This window comes from Diabrotica undecimpunctata, chromosome 7, assembly GCF_040954645.1.
Source record: "Diabrotica undecimpunctata isolate CICGRU chromosome 7, icDiaUnde3, whole genome shotgun sequence".
Classification (NCBI taxonomy): Eukaryota; Metazoa; Arthropoda; class Insecta; order Coleoptera; family Chrysomelidae; genus Diabrotica; species Diabrotica undecimpunctata.
In genome coordinates this window covers 151,687,947-151,715,900 of record NC_092809.1, presented here as the reverse complement: position 1 = coordinate 151,715,900, position 27,954 = coordinate 151,687,947, and the positions used below count along the sequence as shown (strand labels likewise).

The 27,954-nt window shown below is 35.2% G+C and overlaps 1 protein-coding gene across 2 annotated transcripts in view; it reads left to right on the top strand.

The window, feature by feature from the left end:
• LOC140446041 (uncharacterized) overlaps positions 1–27,954 on the top strand; it is a 151,606-nt gene that overhangs the window by 112,088 nt on the left and 11,564 nt on the right. Inside the window, exon 3 of one of the 2 annotated variants that reach the window (XM_072538545.1) lies at positions 21,907–21,952. The exons of the other annotated variant lie outside the window; for it this stretch is intronic. Within the exon in view, the coding sequence (XP_072394646.1) occupies positions 21,907–21,923 (17 nt within the window). The 3' untranslated portion in view covers positions 21,924–21,952. The remainder of the gene's footprint in view (positions 1–21,906; positions 21,953–27,954) is intronic. 2 annotated transcript variants of the gene reach the window in all.

Below are 27,954 nucleotides of genomic sequence, written 5' to 3'. Positions count from 1 at the left end.
AGCAGTGTCGTCCAGTGTGCAAACATATTCCCAATTTACTATGTATGTCCATTTGGAGAATTTAAGGTTTCACTAGGTATCTATTCATTGTTTGTTTATTTTGTTTTACTTTACTTTTCTTTTGGCCTTATAACATGTATAGGACTGGACACAAGAATGTATGATAAACTAAAATATAGCATATAACATAAAAAAATAGTCAATAAGTTTTTTGGCGCATAAACATACACGTAAGAGAGCTTATTATATAAAATAATCATTCTCTGAAAGTGTCTAATCTTTGTTTTAACTTGCCCATCAGTACCAAAATTGACAGCAATTACCAACACATAAAAAATACGAAATGAAATAAATACAGAGTACTGTGCAAAAAGGAACTAGCAAAAAGCGCTAAATCGAAAGCAAATGTTAATAAAGAGGAACTTAAAGCTATTAAATCTTAAAAAGAAGATAATATTCTTAGCAGTAAAAAGGGCGATGTAACCGTAATCATTGACAAAATTTAATACTAGGAGAAAATTCAAGAACTAGTCATAAATGGACCAAACACAAAGCTACAAATAATTCAACCAAATCCTTGGAGAACAAAATATACAGAACATCTAAATTTAAGTACCTTATAGACTACCAAAAAAGAATATTAACACCCCATTATAGTAGGACACCACACCTAAACGGTATCCCAAAAATACACAAAGCGAACGTATCCCTCAGGCCAACTTGCAGCATCATTAGATTTCTTTGCTGCAAACTGTTTAAATTGTTTCTAGATATAAAACGACCATTGGCACACAGTATGAACACTTTTGTTAATAGCACACAACATTTTCTGCAAAAACAGACTAAAGGGTCTCTGAAAAAACTCTTAAATATAATAAAAACTAAACTAGAGGAGGACGATACATTAACAACTAAAACAAAACTGAATGTATCAGTTGTAATGGAGCTATTAGCATTAAACACTGACAACACCTATGAGACTTTTATAAGCAAGACTTTGGGTTAGCCATATAGATGATGTGTTTTCCATATGACCTCATGGACAAGAGGTGCTAAACAAATATTCGATGAAGATTAATTGTAACTTAAGACGATACCAAAAAAACAAATGCGAAAAGTTGTAGTGACTACCGATTCATCAGCTTGATGAGCCATGATTTAAAAATATTTCTTCGAATTTTGCACTCAAGAATGTATCAAAAAAGAAAAGAACAATTTAGTAACACCGAGTTGAGGTTTCGCAATAAACTTAGAACAAAACAGAGAAGCACCATTTAGTATTCAGGTTACAGTACAGATATGTCGGCCATCCAGTTTATGTGTTTTATTGACTTTGAGAAAGCCATTTATCGAGTAAAACATACTGAAATGATAGCCAGGATGATTATGAAGAGCTTCAAATATGAAGAGGAGTAAGACAGGGCTGCATTTTGTTCCCACTAATACTTACCATATTTTTGGAATTTATTTTCAATAAAGCATTGGATAGTGTTCAATGTGGTATTAAAGTTAATGGCATCAATATTGATAATTTGACATGATAACGCTGATGACACGGTGTTAATTGCAAATAGTTACGAAGATCTTTAACATCGAATTAATAGGATAACCACAACATAAATGTGGACTAAAATTAAACATCACAAAGACAAAGGTAATGGTTATCATTAAAATGAGAATACAACCCGAAGTGATAACAGCCTATGAATAACAACTGGAGAGAACCAACAGTATCACTTATTTTGGTTGTAATCTAAATTAGAACTGGGACAGGAGCAAAGAATTTAAAATATGTGTAAAGAAGGCCAGAGCTGCATTTTTTTAAGTTGAAGAAAATCTTATGTGGAAACATTATTACTTTGAGACTGAAAATGAGATTAGTAAGATTTTATGTGTTCTCTATTATTTTATATGGTGCCGAAGGTTGGACTTTAACAGACAAACTTCTAAGAAAACTTAAAGCCTTTGAAATCTGGGTGTATCGGAGAATTCTGATAATAAGCTGGGTAGATAGAGCTGGTTTTGGCCATGTTATGCGACACCCAGAGAGATATAACATACTTTATTTAATATTTTAATGCAAGATAGATGGAAGAAGATGACCAGGTCGAAGATGAACGTCATGGTTTAAAAACATGAGTGAATGATTTAACAATGATAACAAAATTAGTATAGCCAATGTTATAGCCAACGCACGATAATCGAGCAGGGCACAACAAGAAGAAGAAGATCAACTTTAAAAAAGAATCAATAAAATTTACCTTGGAAAATGAAAAAAATAACAACTCACTGCCATTTCTGTCTATATGTAACTAAAGTCTACAAAAAACCAACCCACATAAACCGATAGTTAAATTATCATTAAAACCACAACATAAATATTAAAAAGGATAATATGAAATCACTATAATATGAAAGAGTCACAAATACTAGCCTTAACGAAAACTCATTTCAGACAGAAAGAAATTGCTAACCAAGATTTTAACAAAAAATAATTATCCATTATTATTTTTAAAGAAGGAATTCAACAAAATTAAAGAAAGAAAACTAAACACCAAAAAAATCGAGAAATGCTCACAAGAAGAGATCTATTCTTTCCAAAACCAAGCCCAACAGCACAAAATAGAGTTCAAAGAACTGTATTTATAAAATACCTTGCGAATGCAACAATTTTGATCATAGATCAAAAACAGAGACTTTGACGACATCAGATATTAAAACATGCCTGGGATAATGAGCGCAAAGTCAAATGAAAATATGCATTAATAATCATGAAAGAAACAGGCAGCAAAATTAGGAAAATCTTATTTAGATTTTACAGTAGTTAGTTTTACATCTTAGTAAGGAACTTATTAAGATTTTAGAGCAAGTGTTTCAAGTAGATAGTTTATTAAATGAGCTCTCTAAACAATTACCATTTTCTCTAAACAATAATCTACATAATATACGTAGAAATTTTGTTTCTGAATCAGCTGGATTATTAACTAAAAGTGTAGCAATTTTACAACATTTTTGCCGATTATGGAGTATTAAACATTGCAATTTAGGACTATTTAAAAACAAAGACATTTTCAAACCAATTATCTAATCTATTTAATAAATTATTACATTTATTTTATTAGACAAGTCTCTAAAACATCAGATATAATGATAGACGTATCGTCTAGAACAAATATCGATCCCTGAGGAATCCTGTTCTCGACTAGTAGGAATTCTGACTTAACTGTCAGTTATATCATGATTGTTTAACAAATTAATATACTGGCTTCTATTTAACAAGTATTAAGCGATCCAAGATATAATGGAATCTTAGATTTCATATTCTATTAATAAACCTTTAATATGGGATGGTTAATACAGTCAACTACCATACTGAGATTACAGAAAATTCCTATAAGGCGCTCCACTGCATCAAGCAGATCAACTATTTACCATAAAATGGATTAACTGCTGTTATGGTAGACTTGTTATATCGAAATACATGCTGGTTGTTTGAGAGATTGAGTTATTATAGACGTACGCATATTTAGAAATGCTTTAAAATTAAAATAATAATAAAATTGAATTTCGTAAACACGAACATTCTAATACATTATCTTCTTTGTATTACCTTCTTAATTTAGTATTGTTACTTTTAAATAATATACGAACGGTTGATACTTATATTTTTACACACATTTTTAAACAATATTCAAAGCTACAATAAATGCTGCCATAATTGTTTACCATGGCTTTATAGCTCACTATTTACATATTTTTCATTGACCTGATATCCATTGTTTCAGTAAGTTCATAATAATAATAATTTAATATCCAGATAGTAAAATTTGTAATATTTTTTCATAGCATAGCTTTACATCTTACATTTCAGAACATCTTTTAATTCTCGTGTCTCGTATTTCATATTAATATAACCATTTAGTCGACTTGACTCTGCTTGAAGGTATTAAACAAAAATATATTTTGGTCAAATAGATTACTGTAAGATTACCTGCAGCTAACCTGATACTTTATTATATATGCCAACTAACTTGATGATATTAACAAATATTCGATAAACACCTGTGATCTAAGAATTATTAGCGATCTTTACTGGACTCAAACATGCTGTTCAATATATACTCCGAGGAAATCTTTCAAGAAGCAGTAGAGGGTAATGAAGCCAAAATTCGAATTAACGGAGAATGTATTAGATACGCGGATGACACGGTGATATTCGCTGACAGTTATGAAGCGCTGCAGGAGTTAATGAATAGAATCACTGAAGTTGTAGCAATATTTTTTGCTTATAGGGGGCTAAAAGAGAGGACTGAAGAATTACTGGACTTGGAGATAAAGTAAGCAAAAAATTAACACATTTGCGAACAGTTGGGGATGGCCAACCAAAACACGAATCGTGTTTTGGTTGGAGAGCAAGGTTGTGGATAAGGATTCATTTTTTGAAGGAAACTGGAAAAACTAACTACGACAAAGAAATCAAGAAATACTTACGGAGATGTTCTGGGTAACACTAGGCAAGATGATTTTTAAATTATTAAAAATTAGGACGCAGTTTAAAAAAATCCTTCTGCTGCTTAGAAAGAAAAGTTTAGGTGTTTTCTTCCCAAAAAATGTTTTAAAGGTGAATATTTTTTTAAAAGGAATATTTTTTCCAAACTCCTAGTTTAAGAGAGCGTTTAAGTTTAAACGCTGATAAATATAGCAAATCCCGTTCATCCATTACTTCTTCTTCTTCAGGTACCATCTCCGCTACGGAGGTTGGCAATCATCATCGCTATTTTAATTTTTGAGGCAGTAGCTCTAAAAAGTTGTTTTGAGCTGCATCCAAACCATTCTCTCAGGTTCTTGAGCCATGAAATTCGTCTTTTTCCGATGCTTCTTCTGCCATCTATCTTTCCTTGCATTATGAGTCGCAGGATGCCATACTTCTCGCCCCGCATCACATGTCCGAGATACTGTCGCTTTCTTCCTTTAATTGTTAGTTCAACTTCCTTCTCTTTACCTATTCTTCATTGTTCGTAACTCTATCTACCCAGGAAACCATAATAATTCTTCTATATGTCCACATTTCAAAGGCGTTAAGTCGTCTCATTGAGTCTAGATTTAACGTCCATGATTCCACTCCATAGTATAGTACACTGTATACGTAACATTTTATTAGGCGTACTTTAAGAGCTAATGTTAACTCTTTGCCACATAGGACCTTTTTCATTTTCATAAAATTAGAACGTGCTTTTTCGATTCTGACTTTGATTTCTGCAGTGTAGTCATTATTTTCTGTTATAAGTGTTCCTAGGTAAGTGTACTTTTTTACTCTTTTGATCTGCTGGCCTTCTACTATCAAGATTTCGTTAGTATTATGGTTGTTTTTACAAATTTTCATAAACTTCGTCTTTTTGATATTGAGCGAGAGTCCGTACTCCCTATTACACATTACTATTTTACTTATGAGTCTTTCCAGGTCTTGTAAACTATCGGCTATTATTACTGTATCATCTGCATATCTGATGTTGTTAACTAAGACTCCATTTACTTTTATGCCGACTGTTTCATCTTCCAGAGTTTCTCGAATTACCTCTTCAGAATATGCGTTAAATAATAGAGGTGATAGTATGCAGCCTTGCCTGACTCCTCTCTTTATTTCCATTTCTTCAGATGTCTCTTTTTCAATTCGTACTATTGCTCGCTGATTGTAATAAAGGTTTGTTATAAGCCTTAAATCTCTTTCATCTAGGTTTTTATTTTTTAGAATTTCCATGAGTCGGTCATGTTTTACTGTATCAAACGCTTTATTGTAGTCTATAAAACAGACGTAAAGAGGACAGTTAACATCCAAACATCTCTGCGTCAGCACGTTGAAGGAGAATAGTGCCTCTCTGGTACCCATATCATTGCGGAACCCATATTGTGCGTCACTAATATCCAGCTCCAGTTTAGTGTGAATTCTGGCGTGGATAATTTTCAACAGAATTTTCAAGGTATGTGACATTAAGCTTATGGTTCGATAGTCACTGCACTCTTTGCCATTCACTTTCTTTGGCAAACACACAAATGCTGATGTCAACATTTCTCTAGGGATTATTCCCGTAGTATAGATAGCGTTGAACAGTTCTACTGTTATGTCTAGGTTTTTCTTGCTCACCAACTTTAATAGCTCGTTTGGTAATTCATCTGGACCAGCAGATTTATTGGTTTTCATTGAGTTTAATGCCTGACTAACCTCTGATTTTATTATCTCTGGCCCTACATCTCCCGTTTGGCTATCTACAGATGTACTAGCGTCTCTCTGGTCATGAAATAATTCCTTGATGTACTCTTTACTTAAAATTATTAAAATAAAAACGATTTCATAAATAAAGCAAGTTCTTAGATAAGACCGATACACTATCCTTCAGCTTATCATGAAAAGTAAAATTGAGGGCCGCAAAGGAATTAAAAGGGATCACATGTCATGGCTTAACAATATTTGCCATTGGGCAGGAATATGCCATTTCGAACAACTATTTCGATTAGCTCAAGACCGTGAACAACTCGTCAATATCGAGGAGATCTAATATGGCACCTAAAGAAGAAGAGGTTGTACTTTTATTTTTACATTTTTAATATGGCCTACCAAACTTAGTGTTAAACTTATGTCCCTCTTAAGACTATTACTTCTTATAAGATTTTTTTGTATACTTTTTCACCCTATGTCCCTGTATTCAATACTCTTTTTTTCAATTTTTACAACTACCCCACATTTGTTGCTCGATTCACCCTGCTTATTTTTAATATTCTTCTGCAAGTCTACAGTTCAACTGATTCTAATAAAAAATTTTAAAGTCTTTTGTCCTAAAAAGGTTTTTCTACTTCAAGCTTCTACCTTTTAGAATAACATATCAAGCAGGTAGCATTTTAGCATTTTATCGTTAAGCTCATTATGATATATTTGCTACAAAGTTTCTTTTTCGTATCCTTGAATGCATTTTTGATTTTCCTATTTTTGCTTAAATTGATTCGATGTACTTATTAATTTCTTTATTTATGGTTCCGATATATTTATATTTTTGGACTTTCTTTATTTTTTCATTGAACTTAGACAAGGAGATGCCCTGGCTGGCCTCCTATTTAATATTGGCCTCATATTAATACGCTGATGACTTCGACATAATAGGACGTAACAAGCGGGATGTTGAACAATATTTCTTAGCATTGGAAACGGCGGCGAAACAGGTCGATCAAGTCGAAGAAAATCCAAGTACACGTTAGTTATTAAGGATATTATAGTAAATGAAGAACGGGAAACAGTCTATGATAGTCATATCTTGGAACGTGTTGACTCATTCACAGACCTTGGCTCGCTAGTTACAACTAGCAACAAAACAAGTGAAAAATTAAAAGACGAATACACCTTACAAATGGGACATAAGAAGTAAAATTATTATATACAACACAGTCGAGGCCGGTGCTCGCATATAAGGCAGAAACATGAACTCTATAACAGTGAAGCAAAAGCTATAACTTCGAATTATATCAACTTTTTAATGAACCAGACATTGCCTTGTAACGTTCATTAAAATTCAGCGACTTAGATGGACTGGGCACATAATATGAATACCTGACAACATGATTGCTAAAAAGCTAACGACAGGATCACCTGTAGGAAAAAGAAACAGAGTCCGACCACGAATTAGGTAGTTAGATGGAGTTCAGACCGACTTCATCATCATCATTGGTGCTACAGCCCTATAAAAAAGCCTCCACCATCCCTCCATCTGGGTTTTGGCCTACCCCTACTTCTACTTCCCACAGGTTGTGACATAAGGATTCTTCTAGGAGGGTTGTTTTACTGTGATCTTGCCAGATGTCCTGCCCGTTGTAGTCTTCCTATTTTTATAAGGGATACTACGTCTTTACCACCAAATATATATTTATATCTGTGATATATCTCGTAGTTGTACCTCCTTCTAAAAACACCATTTTCACAGATGCCACCGAATATTCTTCTCAAGATCCTTCGTTCAAATATAAGCAGGAGATTTTCATCTGCCTTGGAAATGGTCCATGTCTCCGACCCATATGTCAACACTGGTTGTATAGGGGTTTTGTATATGGTTATTTTTGTTTTTTGCCTTAAGTTTCTTTCTCATATGTCTACTCAGTCCAAAATAGCATTTGTGTGCTAGGATTATTCTTCGCTTGATTTCTTCCGTCATGACGTTCTCGTTGGTGATCAGGGAACCTAAGTATGTAAATTTGCCCACCACTTTGAAGGTAGAGTTATCAACCGTGAATTGGTGGCCGATGTTTCTGGCTCTATTGTTGGGTGTTGATGCCATTATCGTAGTTTTCTCCTCATTTACTTGCAGGCCCATATTTTTTGAGGCATTTGACAAGATGGTATACATTTCTTCTAGCTTGCGTGTTGTGAGGGCAACTAGGTCAACACCATCTGCATATGCCAAAATTTGGGGATGATTTATTAAAAATGTTCCCCCTGTTGTCTATTTGGGCATCCCTGACCGCCTTTTCCAGAGCTATGTTGAAAAGGAGACACGCCAGCGCATCTCCCTGTCGCAGCCCAACATGCGTTTCAAATGCCTGTGATTGTTCACCCTGTATTTCGACTTTGCAAACAACTTTACGCATTGTAGCCTTAACCAGTCTTATCAGTTTATCGGGGATGTGTTCAGACCGACTTAAGGATATTAAAAATCAGAAGATGGCAACATGTGCCCAGAAACCGAACAGAATGGCGACGAATTTTAGAGCAGGCAAAGATCCATAAAGGATTGTCGAGCCAAAGATGATTATAATGATTATTTTATCCATTTATGTACCATAAGCTTTTTGATATTATCGTAAGTTGTATAAAGCTGGTTAAATAAATTAACTATTAATGATTCGGTAGTGCTATGGCAAGAGCGTTACTGACTTAGTATACTTACTTAGTATGAAAAGTTAGGGGTATAAATTGTAATTAAAAAAATGATCATCTTCGGTAGATGCCCCAGATGCCACGGTCTTTCGGATATAATAAACTACTTTTTGTAAAAGCACAGAAGCCATCTTTAAAAGTAAAAAGAATTTACTCAATAAATACAATACTTAAAATATGATTAACCTGCTAATAACCTCAGTAGCTCCCGTGGTTAAATGAAATTAAAAAATTATGACCTCGTGTTCTTGCCTCCAGTGAAAGCTAAGAAAGATTTGACAGATATACGTAACAGTCCGTGATCACTCACACAACCGATTAAATTAGGGTTGTTGAGATATTGAATCCAGTTAAATATTTCACTTTCGTTGGTAACATAGTACCTTCTTGGAGCGCTCAAGCATAAATTTACCCTATTATTGGTTCTATTGAAGTCCTCTTGAAATTTCGGTCAAAGTTGTCCCCTTGTCACCATTTGTTTCCTTTGCGGGGTTAATCAGGCCTGCCAACTGCCAACTTGGAACTTAAATCACGCTTTGAGGCAACCGCTACCGCAACACTTACGATGCAGATCTAGAGATGGAACAGTTTCAAGCATAACTTAGCATTAAAATTGTGTTTTATTTTATTAATTTCAATCATTTTTATTTTAATACTTTTAAAATAATTTTAAATACAGCTGAGAGCACTCCGAAGAGCACTTGTCTGCAGCTTTAACAGAAGCGTATGAACATTTTACAATACCATGTGGAGATTTTAATGCAAAATACGAGTAAAACACTTGTTCGTAAAAATTTTTCTTATGTAACACAAACAATTTCAAAGAAGAGAACTTATAATCAAGAACACTGCCAATCACAGAGCGTTTAATTAATTTATGCAAGCAATGTATGTTGTGTTGCCTATAATAAAATCGTTCATTAATAGAAAATCGTTCATTAATCAGGGGTAATTAATCAATGATTTTGAGGGTGTTAAAATTGATCATAAATGGACAGTCAACAAAAAAATAATTTAAATCAGCTGTAAAAAAAGTGTATTATGTGTTTGTACAAGTAAAGCTCAAAGAGCCATGAAAAAAAACAAATGCTGGAGGTATATAATTATGAGACAGAAAACAATAATGGATAAGGAGCGAAATTAAAACAATGTCTGGACTGGTAATTGTTATATTGGTATTTTATAACTTGTCCTCAAAGTTAACTGTGTTATCTTCGGATATAAAAAAAGTTTGGTCTACAAGGATCATATCTCACTCTTAGTCAAAACTTCTTTTGTAATATTATAAGAAAGAATACAAGAGATAAATATTCTCTCCTGCTAACTGTTGTTTTTAAAAGCAATGAATATCCACCTCTACTTTCATCTTTATCTTATCTTGCTGTCATTTGACCGCCTTCGAACAATGCAGCCCTAAAGTACTTCACATCTTATACGACGACCACGGCGTCTTGCGTCTATATATATTTGCGTCTGTGCATTGTATATTTTTTGCCGATGATAATTGGTAGGGTCGAGTGGATTAATTGGGTTGGCAACTTGGACAATGGATGAAGTATTAGTGGAAATCTTGTTTGTGCGTTAGCTGGAATGACAGAGCAAGCGACAACAAGGAAGGGGATTTATTACGGCGGATATTAAACACATTCTGAAGGGAAATCTAAAGGCTGGGGAGATTTTTTTATATTCGTAATGTTTATTTAAATGTTTAAGTACAAAAAAATTAAAATATGACGATGTCAGCAACGTTAACACGTATTTATTTCCATATACCTTGGAATTTTTTAATAACTTTTGTTTTTTGTTACTTGGTGAAAAATTCTTCTAATAATTTTATTTTATCTGACTCATCTATATTGACAATTCAGACATACATTATACATTTTAAAGTAGACGACTTTAAAATGATATTACCAATATGGCTGAGTTGCGTTCTTGGGACGACTTTATTGTAAGCTGTAAAAAACGCCATTTTGAAGGTTTTGATAACTACCAAGTGCCATCTCCGCGATGAAGGTTGGCAGTCATCACTGCTATTCTAACTTTTGACACTACAGCCCGAAAGAGTTCAGTTAAGCTGCATTCAAACCATTCTCTGAGGTTTCTCAGTCAAGACATTGTTTTTCTACTTATGCTGCGCTTTCCTTCAATCTTTTCCTTCATTATTAGTTTTAGGAATTCATATCTGTCATATTATATCATACAAATATTGTAGTGTTCTTATTTTGATGGAATCCAGTATCTCCCTGCTGTTCTCTATTCTTTTTAATACTTCTTCATTGGTTATTCTGTCTGTCCAGGGGATTCTCAACATTCTTCGATATGTCTACATTTCAAATGCTTCCAATTTATTGAAACATTGTTTATATAAACTCCATGTCGCAAAGTTAAAAAAAGAAGAGGATATAGAATGGGAGAAAAGGAAATAAGGATAATATGCTACGCCGACGACTTCATAAAATGAAGATGACCTACAAAGATTAATTAAAGAATTCGAAGATACGGCGCTCATATACAACATGGAGATCTCAACAGAGAAAACTAAAGCGATAGTGATATCAGCGGAACCGAGATATAAACTAGTCGTAAATAACAAAATAATAGAACAAGTGATGGAAAATGAATACTTGGGAATAAAACTGTCAAGCTACGCAAAAGTGGAAAAAGAAGTACAAAAACAAGTAAACATGGCAAACAGAGCAGCAGGATGTCTCAACAACACAATCTGGAGAAACAAATACCTCACAACGGAAACGAAAACCAGGATATATAAATCAACAATAAGACCGATAATGACGTACACAGCGGAAACAAGAGCAGATACGGCGAAAACACAAAGACTACTGGAAACAACAGAAATGAAAGTCTTACGAAAAATAACAAACCAAACTCTAAGAGACAGAGTAAGAAGTAAGGAAATACGAGCGATATGTGGTATAGAGGAAATAAACGCGTGGACCAAAAGAAGAAAAGTGGAATGGAATCAACACATCGAAAGAATGACAGAAAATAGAATAGTACGAATACCAAGAGACAAATAGTCAAATGGAAGAAGATCATTGGGACGACCGAGGAAAAGATGGTCAGACAACGTCAATTGAGGCTAAAAACCGAAGTAAAACAGGCATTTTGCCTATTTATAAATTAGGAAGAAGAAGAAGAAGAAGTCCATGTCTCTACACCATACAAAATAACAGAAAATACATTCCACTTTAGTATTCGTTTTCTAAGATTTAGGCTGAGGTCTCTACAACATAACGTTTGTTTCATATTATTGAATGCACTTCTAGCTGTTTCTATTCTAACTCTAATTTCTTTGGTATAATCGTTTGTTTCATTAATGTTTGCCCCTAAATAGTTATAATTATGAACTCGTTTTATTATCTTAGTATTTACGTGTAGATCGATGTATCTAAGTACAGAATACTCATTGACTACAAATCTTTGGAGATACTGTGTTATGCCAAGGCATTATTCACAGCAGATGGTGAAGGTGAAGGCAAAAACAATAAAATTATTCAAACCAATTCATAATACGCTAAAACGATAGAAGATAACGCGTTTAAACAACAATAACTCTTAACTAAAGCGTGAGTTTTATCTTTCATATACAAATATATTTTATATAATTTCTTTTCACTTCAGTAATTTCTAAAAGAAGGCCATATAATATGTACCCTTTTAACAATTGCTTCATTAAAACAAATGAAATAGCAAACAAATCAAACTAGACTATGGAAAATGTCTTAGGCGACAGCTATCGACAAGAATCATTTACGTATGTCAAATTTAATTAACTAATAAAAACATATAAACAATATTGGTCAATCTAAAAGACCGCCCACAATTTTTCTTAAAACGAATGGAAAATTCACGCTTCGTAGAATGAATTCACCTTGAAAGACTGGCACGGTATTTGAGTAAACAGGGTTAGCCACAAAACCTAAATTCCTATTGAGAAACATCGGTATTTTTTCTTACCAGACCATAACCAGGAAGCGTTTTTTGTCTTAAATTGCAGACGTATAGACGTATAAAAAAATAACACCTTTTACTCACGTTCGCGATTAATATTTTTTCCGACTTGTATTAATATATTAAGTGGCAAAATTTTTTTATCACTTACTAATTGGTTGAATTTGAAATGCTGATCTCTGATATGTTTTTTGGTTTTAAAACTTACAAATTCTTCACAACTTCAGAGTTATGCTAGTAAGAATTTCAATACGTACTTTGAAATAATTAAATGGATATTTGTATGTTTTGTATTTTCGATTGAATAGACCAGCGGTTCTCAACCACCGTGTCGCGACACACTGGTGTGCCGGAAGAACCTATCAGGTGTGTCGCGAGATTTACGAATACGCTATTTTTATTTATATTTTTTTACTTTTTATAATATACCAATCATGCATTCAACAATTTTCTTTAACTATTAGGTATATACCACGTTATACCAATCAATAAAGTGCCAATCCGTAATTGTTTCCTCTCTGTTTTTAAAATTTAACGGACATAACTTGCGTTATGAATAGCTTTTTATGTTCAGCAAGAAACAGTCAAAATACATAGAAACTTAGATATATTATGTAGCTATTTTACATTGTCAAAAAACTAAACAGTATTTCATATGTTTTAAACTCCTAAACGTTGGTATGGATAAGGACATACGTTGATATGGATAAGGATATATGTTGTTTTCGAACTGATCGAAAAACATACTGACCTACCATACAGTATTTTAAACAAGTAACTTGCGTTGTTTTCACGCGAAATGGTTGATTTCAATATTGAACTCATCATGGCGTCGAAAAGTCATTTCACCCCAAATATGGACTTATGTTGTTTTTGAAATGACCGATTCAATTACTATATACCCCGTACGCAGTTTCTTGCTACTGACCAAATTAAACGTGGATGTGAAAAATGGAATATAAAGTAATTTTATTTTAATTACAGAGACGATGGACAAATTTTTAATACGGAAAAAGCCAGCTTCAGAAAGCCAAAGCTCTTCTGAAGTAGAAGAAAATAAGGACGAATGCACTAGCGCCGAAAAAAAAAAATAAAAACGGATAAAGAAAGTTTATATATTGCCTCTGCTTCGCAATCTAGCAAGAAAATTATAAAACCAGGATCAGCAACAGGACACAAGCGCCAGTACAAAGAAGAGTATTTAAGTTATGGATTTACCTGGACAGGTGACGAAGATAAACCTAATCCGCGGTGTTTGATATGTGTATATTTGATATTTGATATTTGATATATTGTAAGAATCTTTCAAACGAATCGATGGTTCCCAAGATGAAAAGACATTTGGGACAAAATCATCAAAGCGTTTCGCAAAAACCACCAATGGAAAAACGAATAAAACTCCCAGATAAGGCACTTTTAGAATCATATAAAGTTTCTGAATTAATTGCCAAAAAACAGAAAGCCCATACTATTGGTGAAGAGCTTATTTTACCGGCATGTAAAGAATTAGTTGCTACAATGTTAGGCCGGGAAGCTGTTGAACAAAAATCAAAGGTACCTTTATCAAATGACACAGTCCATCGACGTATATTAGATATGTCAATCGATATTTAAAGTAACGTTAGGGAGGTATTGGTAAATACGCAATTTGCTTTACAACTGGACGAAAGCACGGACATTTCGGGAAAGGCCCAATTGATATCTTTTGTAAGATTTGTGTACGGACCAGAATTTATTGAACAATTCCTATTCTGTCGTGAATGGGAAACAACAACTACTGGAGCTGATATATTTTCTACTGTTGACCGTTGGCGGATTGTATTGCGATATGTACAGATGGTGCTGCTGCAGTGACGGGAAATGTCAAAGGATTTTTAAGTTTCGCACTAAAGAAAAACCAGTTGATAATAATTACTCATTGCTTTTTACATCGAGAAGCTCTGGTAGTAAAAACTACGGATGAAAGCCAACTGGGTGAAGTTATTCATACTGTTGTTTCTATGATCAACTATATCAAAACTCGTCCGGTGAAATCAAGGGTGTTTGAAAAACTTTGTAAATACATGGGCGCAGATCATAAAGTCTTGTTATTTCATAGTAAAATTCATTGGCTTTCAGAAGAAAAAATACTAAACAGAGTTTTAGAACTTAAAGACGAACTACTAGAATTTTTTAAAACAGAAGATGGCCAAAGTGGTTTTTGTAAAAATCTTAAAAACCTTTTTTGGTGTGCTAAGTTGGCTTGCCTTTCTGACATTTTTAATAAGCTAAATTCTTTGAATCCAACTATGCAAGGACGAAAGGAAACCATAATATTATCAATCAACTGATAAAATAAGTGCGTTCTCCAAAAAACTTACATTCTGGAACTCGGTTATAGAAAAAACGATTTGACTGCTTTTCCCGAAACCTCTATAACTTTTTTTAATTTGAAACCTGAAGAACAGAACTCTACTAAAGGAGAGCATGAAAGAGCACTTATGTAAGTTGCAAGAAGGGATAAATAAGAACTTTCCCTCTGTCTTGAGTGCTAACTGTGAATGGTTGATTGCATTTGACGAGAACAACGTAAGCAAGGTAGAATTAACCTGTTCTGAAAAGGAACAACTTATTGAAGTGTATTCTGATACAGTTTTAAAATCAAAATTTAGAGAAGTAGCTCCGGATGTTTTTTATATTTCAGTTAAGAATGAATACCCAGAATTAGCAAAGAAAGCAGTATCTCTTTTACTGCTGTTTTCGACCTCGTACTTATGTGAATCTGCATTTTCTGTGATGAAAAATATAAAATCTAGCTCCCGGTCTCGACTACTTGATGTGGACAACGAGATGAGAGTATGTCTGTCTACAATTCGTCCTCGGATAGATATACTTTGCAAAATATACATCAGGGTCAAATTTCACACTAATTTTATGTATTATTTCTGTTTTGTTTTTTGCTTGTTATGTTCTTACGAAATAAAAAATAATATGTTTAATATATTCATCTGTACTTACCTACCACTAGAAAAAAATTGTACATATAGGGGTGTCGCGAATCTGTAAGGAGTACGTTAGTGCGTCGCTGAGTAAAAAATGTTGAGAACCGCTGGAATAGACTATAAGAATTTAAAAAAAAATAATTTTAAAAAGAAAAAGGGACAATTAAAGTAGTTGATTGTACAATATAGTTTAAAAAAACATACAGAGAAGTAAGAGAAGTAAGAGAAGTATCAGACTACTGAATGATAATATATTTTATTAAAGATATTTAACAGGTCATATTCAGAAAAGCCTTATGGGAAAGAAAAGAGGGAATAAGAATTGGTGGAGAAATCATAAACACCATGAGATTTGCAGATGACACGGTAATTATGGCTGAGAGTATAGAAGAACTACAAACTTTACTAGATGCAATAAATAGTGAATGCATTCAAATGGGACTTGACATCAACACAGATAAGACCAAATTTATGATAGTATCAAGGAGTCCAATAAATAATGAACAACTAACTCTTGGTGGACAGCAAATAGAGAGAGTGACAAAATATAAATATCTGGGAGCTTACATCAACACAGAATTAGATCCAGACCAAGAGATCCGGGTACGAATAGAAATGGCAAGGGCAGCGTTCTTAAAATTCAAACAATTGTTCTGTGACAAAAATCTGAATACTGCGCTGAGACTGAGGTTTGTTGAATGTTACATCTGGTCGCAACTATTGTACGGGGTAGAAACATGGACACTAAAAGCGCAAATAGTTAAAAAGATTGAAGCCTTTGAACTTTGGATATACCGGAGAATGTTAAGAATTCCATGGACTGCCAGGGTCACCAATGAGGAAGTGCTGAGAAGGATGGGTCGAGACAAAAAATTGTTGAGAACGATAAAAGTACGCAAGACTGCATACCTTGGACACATACTAAGAAATAATAAATATAGTCTTCTGCGGGTCATCATGCAGGGTAGAGTCGATAGCAAAAAGGGAATAGGTAGAAAGAGGAAGTCATGGCTGCGAAATATTCGAGACTGGACAAACATGACTGTAGACGAATTATTCCACGTTGCAAAAGACAGAGAAGCTTTTAAAAATGTGGTCGCCAACCTCCGTTAATGGGGACGGCATAGGAAGAAGAAGAAGAAAGATATTTAAAATTTATCCAAAAGTATTACAATTTTTTAAAACGTTTTCATTTTAGTCAGAAATCTAGTCATCATCAGTGAAACATTTTAAGAGTAGTTGAAACTAGCTACGAAAATAGGTGTAAAAATCTTTGAATTAAATGACAAGGTTATAATGTGATAAACTAGTGACACGTGGTCGATGTTATAGGATTTCAAATAAAGGGAACACATATCTTTCCTGCTCGAAAGGAGGACGACTTTGTCCACCGGTTAGTGTCCATTCATGTAGTGGTGCTTTATATAGTAGTTGTCTATCGTCGAACTCTTGTTTGAACCTTTCGATGCGCTCTGAAGTCTTTCGTCGTACTTGTGAAGGGAATCCTGCGGTTCTATAGAGGCAAGAAAATGGTGTAGGTTTTCATTTACCCGGTAATTATTCGGCACTCTTCCAGCCACTTTCACCAGTTTACCCCTTTAGGGACTTTCTCAAAATAAATTCAATATAATATTGATTAAAATGGCCGGATGACAGGACAAAACTTTGTTTAACTCTCATTTCGGTTATAAAATTACTGACTTCAGTATGTTATTACGTTAATTTAACCTTACTATAGCCTCATGTGACTTACCTTCTTCTTCTAGGTCATTTCAAATCATTGTCGGAGGTTTTTTAGTCACGAGATACGACGGCGTCCCGGTTCTCTTTTTTCAAATATTTTTCCCTGAATGACGAGTTGAAGAATTCGATATCTTTCTTTGTTGTGCATTACGCGGCCGAAGTGCTCAAGCTGACGTTCTTTTACTAAGTTAAACACCTCTTGTTCTTTTCTTGTAGGACTTCGAAGTTAGTGACATAGTGACAAAACATATCTTTAATATCCTCTTGTAGATCCACTTCTCGAAGGCTTCGATCTTATTTTCAGTGGCTTGCGTCAGTCCAGGCTTTGATTTTAGTAGCACTGGAAGAAATGAACATCTCACTATCCACTTGTTGGTCTCTAAACTCAGATCACTGCAGTTCAATAAGGATCTAATCTTGGTAACTGATTCTAGACTTAATTTCTTCAGCTTGGTCTCATTGTGAGTAAATGATAGTGCCAAAGAAGATCTATCGACTAACTCGTTCTCTTCATTCGTTGTCATTTGCTCCTCGAGATCTAAATTTGTATGGCCGATAACAATGAATTTGGTTTTCCCAATGTTGTGGTCTAGATTCTAGTACTTTATGCTCGCAGTTCTCACGCGGTCTAGTATGGTCTGTAGATCACTTAGGGTGTTTGCTAATTGAACAGTGTTCCCGGTGTAGGGGAGATTGTGTCAGCAAGAGCACTTTTAAACATTGAAGCTATTTTTTCTACGTAGTTGGGTAGGCATTTCTTCAATTTGCACATGTTTAATGTCGTTTTCGTTATTTATAGCTGATAGAGATTCGCATGGAATTTCAGCGCTTGTTAAAACTTTGGAGCCAGTCTGACTTCTTTGCTGCTGGAAATTACAATCATCGTTGAAATCTTCGTCATTCTCCGGTACATAATCATCATTAGAATCTTTGGTATTCTCCGGTTTACAATCATTGTTAAAATTTTCGTCATGCTCCGGACTATAATCATCATCGGTTCGCCGGGCTCAAAATCTGAGAGATTCTTAATTATTGCCTCCAGTTCTTTTTAGGTTAATGGTCTATGAGTCGTATTATCCATGTTTAAACTGTAAGTAAAAGCGCGTTTAATACGCTAACTACATCAATAAAAGAAATTACTTATCGAAATACGATTTCGGACCGATGTAAAAATATAATAGTAATACTACTCGGGGTACTGTACCCCAAAACAACGCACGTGTTAAACAACAGCACTTACAGCACAATGACTCAGCGACTGCAACATAACAACTAACTTACTATAAAAGAATTAATTACACGAGTGCCTGCAGGGTAGTAGTAGTAAATGTTCTTTCTCTAGGGATAGGTTAGGAGCTTTATTATATGAGGATGAGATAGACATTTTGTACCCGTTTAGGGTCGTTGGACCCTCCTCAGGCTTGAGTTGAATGTTGTATTGTAGCACACATAGCAAACAGACCCAAAAACCACCGGTGTGTGTAGCTTTTGTTCTTCTTTCTTCTTCCTCCTGGGGGTTGTGTGTCACTATCGAGCCGGAGAGTCAGGGGCGAAGTTTGACTGGATTGGTGTTCTTTCCAGTTTTGACTGTGTTTGTGTTTATGTTTGTTTTCTGTTTTTAGAGCTAGATACGACAAGGCCGGGTCTCTAGTAACCATTGTTCCTGTAGCCGTTTTTGCGTTTGCAATCGATTTCAGAACTAGTGTATTGCACTATAATTAGGCTGTATACCTGGCTGTATACCTGTAGGCCTCGTCGGAGTTCGATAGACGGTTCAGGTAGCTGTCAATTCGGTTGAGAAAATAGTTGCGGCTACTTTCTCAGGGACGGACAGGTATCGTTGAGTAATGAGATTGGGAAACCGCAAAAAACCAATCTCCCCCTGTCCGGGGTAGGGAATGAGGATTTGATAGGGCTAGGTGTGGGAGCGATAGGCTAGTGGAGTGGCCTCAAGGATGTCAGCGTACTCCTCCGGAAGTTCGTCAATGCAGGCCTGCATTAGAATTGACGGTGGGTGAAGGTGTTTATTTTTTGGCTTCCGGGTGGATATGTGACCGTGAAAAGAGCAGGAACTTTTTAGGGTGTCTTGTGTGATTGATGTGGGTGCGTTGATGGTTTTAAGGGTAAAGTTCCTGTTAAAATGCAGGGTAGTAATGCAGGGTTAAATAAAAATACAGTCTAGAAATATCAAATATAAAATAACTTATGGTATTCACTAAAAATTACCTTAGTATAAAAAATGCTATGAATGCCATTATTACATAAAACAAGCATATGAGATTTATGTTTTATTATACTGTATTTTCTGTGTTTTACATAACACATTTAAGAGATAGAATTTAATTAAAATATTTAATAATATACCGGATGCAAAATCGACAAGCACGTTTGCGCTTAATTCCTAAATCTACTATCTATATTATGTAAAACACTAAATGGTTACTGTTTAATTGTAATAACAATATCCGTTTAGTTTTATTTTCCCTAAAGAGATAATGCAGACTTGGTTATTTTATACACTTTAGAATTAATTCGCTGACGTAAACAACTTTATATAATTTTAATTATCAGCGAGCTACATTTTCGATATTACGAAAAATCTTGAAAAAAAAAGAATTTTTACAACTTTACATAATTTTAATACTGTGAGGGTAATACTGTGAGGGTAATAATGAAACAATCGGTTGAATGAAACACACCCCTATACATGGTTTTTGTTGATTTTGAACGTGCCTTTGATAGCTTGTCTCACGTTGCTGTATGGAAAATTTTAGAGCTAAGAAACATCCCGCAAAAAATAATTTCTATTATAAAGTCACTATATACTGATGTGAAATGCAGGGTGACACACAATGTGATCAACAGTGACGAATTCGACGTACTTACTGGAGTTAGACAGGGATGCGCGCTTTCTCCGTTTCTTTTTAACATAGCTATAGACTATGTTCTCTCCAAACTAGACTCCGACACAAGAGGGATATAATGGACCTTAACCACACGCCTAAGCGATCTAGAATACGCGGACGATATCTGCCTATTAGGTCAAAGGTTCCAACATCTGGCTTATCAATTGGAAACACTTTCCACTGAAGCCAATAAATTAGGTTTGAAAATCAATATTAGTAAAACCAAGTCCATGAGAATAAATGCAAGGAACAACACGCTATTTACTATCGACAATATGCAGATTTAAAATGTGGAAAACTTTACGTATCTTGGAAGTGTCATAACAGAAAACGAAGGTACAAAAGACGATATTCGTATGAGGATACGAAAAGCCCAACAGCATGAGCTGTTGAGCTTGAGCTTTCAGCACGCTCAACCCTGTTTGGAGATCTGGCGAGTATACTACAAGGACAAAGATCCGACTAATCCGATCAAATGTCATGTCTGTTCTATTCTACGGATGTGAAACCTGGAAAGTGACAAACACCCTCACAGACAAACTGCAGGTCTTTGTTAACAAATGTCTACGTAGAATTGTTCGTATATTCTGGCCTAACACTATCAGAAATGAAGATCTGCTACACCTGACCGAACAAAAGAGGGTACAAAACGAAATTAAGTCCAGAAAGTGGGGTTGGATCGGTCACACACTCCGAAAAAATAGTTCCAGTATCGCAAAGACTGCCCTAGAGTGGAATCCCCAAGGGAAAAGAAAAAGAGGTCGTCCAGTACAAACTTGGAGAAGATCCATCATGGACGAGATAAGAGGACAAGGAAAGTCTTGGAATGAGGTGAAAGCCTTAGCGCAAAATAGAACCCGATGGCGCGTTTTCACTGAAGCTCTATGCTCCACTTAGGAGTTCAAGAACCATATATATATATATATATATATATATATATATATATATATATATATATATACATTATTTTAAGATATTTTAAAGTCTGTGTTATATTTAACATTGGAATTTAAATATTGTCTAAAGTAAAAATGTAATTAAGAATAAAAAAATACAAAAAGGTTAAAATTAAAAAATATTTTTAAAATTCAATAATTAGTGAAAAAAATCCCATCATAATATCATTTCCAAATTATGTGGGGGGCTGGTCTTTAAAAACACCATATTAAACCTTGTTAGTTCATCACTACATTTATTCGTGCTTTTTTTAACATCGTTTTCTGTTCAAAATGTTTCGAAAACATACCAATCATTTGATATAATACGATCATAAATATACATGCTATTGCTGCTTTTTCAGATTAATTCGTTAATACATTATTGGCGCTGCTACTAAATTATCAAAACAAATTCACAAAATTCAAAATGTAAGATATTTTTTTAGGACCTCGACACGGATAGATTTAGTTTGTAAAATGAAGCCAGCAGATGTAAGTATTCCTAAACAATCTAAATTAAATCATTTAATTTAATACTATACTACTATTATATTTATTTTATTGTCTATCAAACCACTGGAGTTATAGACGAGAACAATGAAGAACAAATAAACAAAGGCTACAATGTTAACTTCATACTAACATAAGGCTTATATTATTTGTATTATAAATTAGATTTATTTTACATGCCTTTTATGCCTACAGCTGTTAAAAACTTTATGATTTTTAGATTATGATTGATTGTAAGATGTTCTCTCTCATAGGCCTCTCCCAACTCCTTTCATCCATCTCTAGCCTGAGCAACATACTTCAAATTTGTTCCGGCTATTCTTTTGATGTCGTCCACCTCTCTCATATGTGGTCTTTCTCTTAGTCATCTACCTTTGTAAGGTCTCCAATGTGTTAATATTGTTCTGAAGCTATTTTCTTGTGAGATTTTAAAGTAATTACTATTTAAATGGGAATAAGCCACAATTAAAGGTTAAAGTACGTTTATTGACGTTTCAATTTCCACTTAGAAGTAGGGAAGTCCACTTAGGGTAGAAGGAGTCGCGGAAGAAGACGCATGTCCTGGTTAAACAATTTGAGAGCTTGGTTTAACTGCACTTCTGCTGACCTCTTTAGAGCAGCGGTAAAGTGCGAATTGCCATGATGGTTGCCAACCTTCTTAGAGGAGATGGCATATGAAGAAGAAAGTTACTGTTGGACTTTTGCAATCCTTATATTCTCCATAAGACAGAGTATCATTGGTCATACCGTTGGTTCTCTTATTTTAATAATGTTATTTCACGACGTCGTTCTTGTTTTTTTAGAACGTATCACACAATGAGTCGGTTGGTAGTCACCATAGGAGGTGACTACCAACCGACTGGGTCACCAACCCAGTGGCTTCATACAGTTGAAATATTACTAAACACAAACTTAATCTTATATGCAGTGCATACTATGTTTCTAATATTTTTACTTCAAAACAATTACGATCATGGATTTAATTTACCTGGCTTCTCGCCACCCTAGTTTTTATGGCCAATTTCTAGATATATTAACTAGATAACTAGTTACTAGTGAATAAAAATGTGGTTTTTACATTAATTTGCCATACATTATTATCAGTAACAATTACAAGCTTTAAATGAACTTTCCATTACCCTTATCAATATTCAACACCAAGATATTATTCTATCAGTTTAATTGCACACGCAATAATATTGCAGTGATTATGAAAATATTTTACCATGAAATCGACAAGGTAACTACATCAAGCAGGTACCAATTTAATAGATGACTACCCTGCAAGTTCACAATCATTCATGTAAATGTATGTGCGATATACTTAAGAAATATGTGGCCTTTGTTGACTAACTTTTATTTTATACTGAAAGTGATATTTTTCTACTTGTTCACATGGTAATGCAATAAGCAGTAATTAGTTTAAATAATTTTGTAAAAGAAACGAAACTTGAATTTGTTATTGACATTAGAGATTTTGCAATATCTACGTAGAATGAGGTATAGGTCAGCTATTGTTCCATTGACATATTTACGTAAAGTCTTTATTAAATCTTATAACATTAGGCTAAAATGATAATAAAAATGTAGCGGATTCAGGTAATTTATTATTTTTGATAATTTAAGCAAATTTATTTATTCGACCGTTCTCCAACAATAAACCTAGGATTACAATTTTGTTATTGTCTGACTATTATCAGATACAAATTTTTTTTTTTTTTTGACTGAGGTGGAAAGGTTCTAAACCGACTAGGGAAGATGTCCCTAGTACTGTTGGATTCGATCCGGAAAGGAGCACATGCTAGGACATAGCATCCAAAGTATGGATTATATGCGCCACATGCACCCCTGACCAGTCGCCTACCAACTAAAAACCACCCCTTCTTCGGACAAGGCACCCCCGGACGAGTTCAATCGGTGAACGAAACATTGAGATGCCTTGTGCAGTCTGAAAATTTGGGAGAAAATTGTAAAAGGGTTCTTACCTAAAAACGATAAGAACCACTTAAAATGATATGCAGAGACGGTATTGTGGGGAAACAAAATATGGGTTCATAAAAGTGCAGGTGTGTTCAGCCTGACAAGGAAGGAATGTGAATTAAAAGAGGCATGAGGTCGTGAAAACTACGTACGTAATATAATTACAGATCTGGCTGTATAGGTGCCGTCTATTCCGTCGAGCAGCCGAGCTGTAAAGAACTCATGACAGCGTATTATGCAATTTGTTACCTCAACCACCCTGTTCCTGTCTCGCTCTTTCTAGCGTCTCCTTTTTCTTTATAATTTGCGTAATTATGTCCACAGTAACATCGTAGGATTCTTTGTTTTGCGTCGCTTTCTGTATCAGATTGTTGGGCGTTATCGCTCCTAGCCTTGATATTAGATTATTCCGTTCTCTTTGGAAAGTAGTGCAAGCAAAAATGCAGTGTTCTGCGTCGTCTATGACACCACAATCTATGCACAAATCATTTGTTGTCTTCTTTATTCTATACGTGTACGACCTAAAGGAGCCATGGCCGGTGAGAAATTGTGTAAAAAAATAATTTAACCTTCTGAACCTACATTTAGACCAAGTTACCACATCAGGGATTAACATTTTGGTCCATTGTGCCTTCTCCGTTTGTGCCTCCCATTCATTTTGCCATATTTGGAGCATATGTGATCTTACTTCGGATTTTATTTCCGGTAAATGACCGTTTTCTCTGTTATATAAAGTGTCTCTTTCTTTAGCTAGGAGGTGAATGGGGAGCGTACCTGTTATGACCTGTAGGGCAATCGTAGAAGTAGTCCGGTATGCGCTTGCTACCTTTAGTAGAGGCTTCCTTTGTGCCTTTGCAAGCAGTTCTTTATACTTAGCCATTCTCAAGGCTTCGTACCATACGGGAGCGCCGTATAAGAGGGTAGAATGCACAATCTGAAGGTACATTCTTCTTTTGAGGGCACTTGGACCGCCGATATTTGGCATAATTTTTATTAATGCCGCGGTTCTCTCTTCTGCTCTTTGGACTACTTTCATCAGGTGCTTTGTGAATCTTAGACCTGCGTCTAGTTGGATGCCCAGATATTTAGCACAGTACGTAGGCTCTATACTTGTTACTAGATACTAAGCTACAAACTCTTATATTTCAACGTCGATCGATGCCACACATAGACTTCCCGTATTGTAACTAGATTGGATTAGATTATGTGAGGTCGTTAATGTCATGCAGCCTCAGCGCACTTCGACCTTATAGAGATCTTTAGTGTATACCTTTATATAGATGAACTCTAGGATGCCAATACTTCTAATGAAGTTGATTAACTTTTTATGTGACTTGTTTCCTATGTCAGAGGGCGCTAGTCTAACCTCTTCTAGAAATTTTAGTCGTTTACAGAACAGTTACATAGTATATGTTCTGCCGTTTCTTTTTCGTTGTCACGAAAGTTCTCACTATCCAATTTACTCATTTTTTTGAGATGATATCTCAGAAAGCAGTAACCAGTGAAAAGGCCAGCGATCATTTTGATATCTTTTTTACTCGTTTCAAGAAGGCGGTTTGTTGCAATAGGCGACACTTTTATGAGCTTTTTTGTTTGTCTTTGTCCTGCTGTGCCCAACCAATGTAATCTTAGTTAATTGAGTTCCCAGGTCCGGAGTTCCTCTCTAATGTGGCTTTTCGATAGTCCACAGAAGGGTTCTGAACCCTGGTTATTATCCGTTATTTCGGAAATCGTTTTGATCTCATTCATCTTATACGGAGTCGAGGTCGTCCAAGTTGTCGTCTTTCAGTTGGGGCTTCTTCCCATTATCATTAACCGTTTTGCTTCCCACCGCTAAACATTGGCCCCCCGTAAATAATTTCATTCCATCCTGAGCACTATGAATAAAGTTATGATGGCTGCACTTAATATCGACTGAACACCTTGTTGGAGGACGTCCTCGATTACGATAAGCATCGTGTCTAGCTCTCCATTCTAAAATTTTCTTGGTCCATCTTCCATAACGCAGTTTCATTTTAGCGTTGTAGTTCTTTTAACTGCGTCCGTAACACCAGATTTTTTTTCAACTATTTGATTAGAACCTCTGTCTCTGAGGAATATATTCAACATTAACCTCTGCATTGCTCTCTGTGCCACTTGTCTGGTAACCGTCAATGTTTCTGCTTTATACACGTTAGAACTGGAAGTACACATTGATCAAAGACCCTTCTTTTCAAGCACATGAGAATATCTGAGCTAAAGACTTCCCTCAGTTTTCCGTAAGCTGCCCATGTTAGTCCTATTCTCCAGTTTAACTCTGTTGTTTGATTGTCTCTTCCTAATCTAATGTCGTCGCCCAAATACTTTGGTAGGTAGGTATAAATTTGCGTGCCATTCGTTGAAATATTTTTGGCCAGTACAAGGTTCGTCATGTATTGTGTTTTGGAAAAGGTAATTTTAAGGCCAACTCGTATATAAGAGCTCCGAAAGTCTTGAAGACGTTGACAGTATGATCTACCCGGTCTGCAATACGGACTATGTCATCTGCAAACCTGTTATTTTTTCGTCAGAATGTCCACTGGAGTGTTCTGGACCTTAGTTTTTTTATTATCCTAACGTCTGGATATAGTTTTTTGTTAGTTCTTGTCCTATATTGTCCTGCTGCTTTATCAAGTACATGCCCAAAGATGTTCTTTAGGATTTTTCCTTTCCAAACACGTAATCACTCCTCGTTTGCCTTTGTTATTATCGTTCACGTTTCGCTACCATACATCGCGACCAGTATGGGTCGCATGACTGATTTATATAGTTGTATCTTTGTATATCTTGTTATTTGTTTCGATTTTATAAAGGTTTAAAAGACATACAGACATCTGTTGCTGGCTTGTATCCCATTGTTTATTTTTTGTGATCGGTTAGTGTCTTCAGTTATTGTTGTTTTCAACATCATCATCAGTGACATTACAGCTCGTTGTGAGCCAAAGCCTTCTTCAGAACAATCTTCCATTCGCCCCTGTCTCTGGCAACTCTTCTCCATGCTTTAACTCCGATGGATTTTAGATCATCCTCTATGTTATCTTGATACCTAAGTTTTGGTCTTCCTCTGGCTCGTCTTCCCACTGGTCCTCTTCGGTCGAGAATTTTTCTGATCGTTGCATCTTCATCTCGCCTAATTACATGTCCTACCCATCGAAGGCGTGCTAATTTAATACATTTTACAACGTCAGGTTCCCCAAAACTTCTGTCTAACTCAAATTTGTAGCGCCTACGCCACAAACCCTGTTCTTGGACACCTCCTTATATTTTCCTTAGAATTTTTCTCTCGAAACGTTGTTGTTCTAAGATGCTTAAATTCTCTGACGCGCTCGAAGCTAAAGACATCACTGTTTCGGTTGTTGCGGCTCATATGCATAAATATATTTAGTTTTGTTTTCATTAATTAGGAGCCCCATCTTCTCTGCTTCCTTCTCAAATCTGAGGAAAGTCTTTTTCATCCCTAATCTCGTGTTTTCTATTAAATCGATATCGTCTGCAAATGCCAACAATAAGTTTGGTCCTTTCCGGTGGAATCCTGTAGTCGGTTTTTAAGTCTATTAAAAAGTTGTTTTTCTTTCCTAATTTTCCTATTTCCAAAATACTTTTCGTGATTAATGACCATTACCTCTTCCGCTTTCAGTTTTACACATTGATCTTCCCTTTAGGCACTTCTTCCTTTGCCCTATCCGTTTCGGACGTTGGCTATTAACAAGGCTATTTTGACTTTGTTTACGGCACCTCTGAACAGTTCGGTCGATGTTAGTCCGAACCATTGTCGCAGGTTATGCATCCATGAGTGTCGTCTTCTTCCCGGTCCCTTCCTACTGTCGATTCTTCCTTGGACTATTAACTGTAGCAGCCGGTACTTAGTATGCCTCATGACGTGTCCGAAGTACTCAAGCTTCCGTTTCTTTACGGTGAAGATTATTTCTTTGCTTTTGCCTATTCTCTGCATTACTTCCACGTTAGTGATGTGGTCTGTCCAGGAT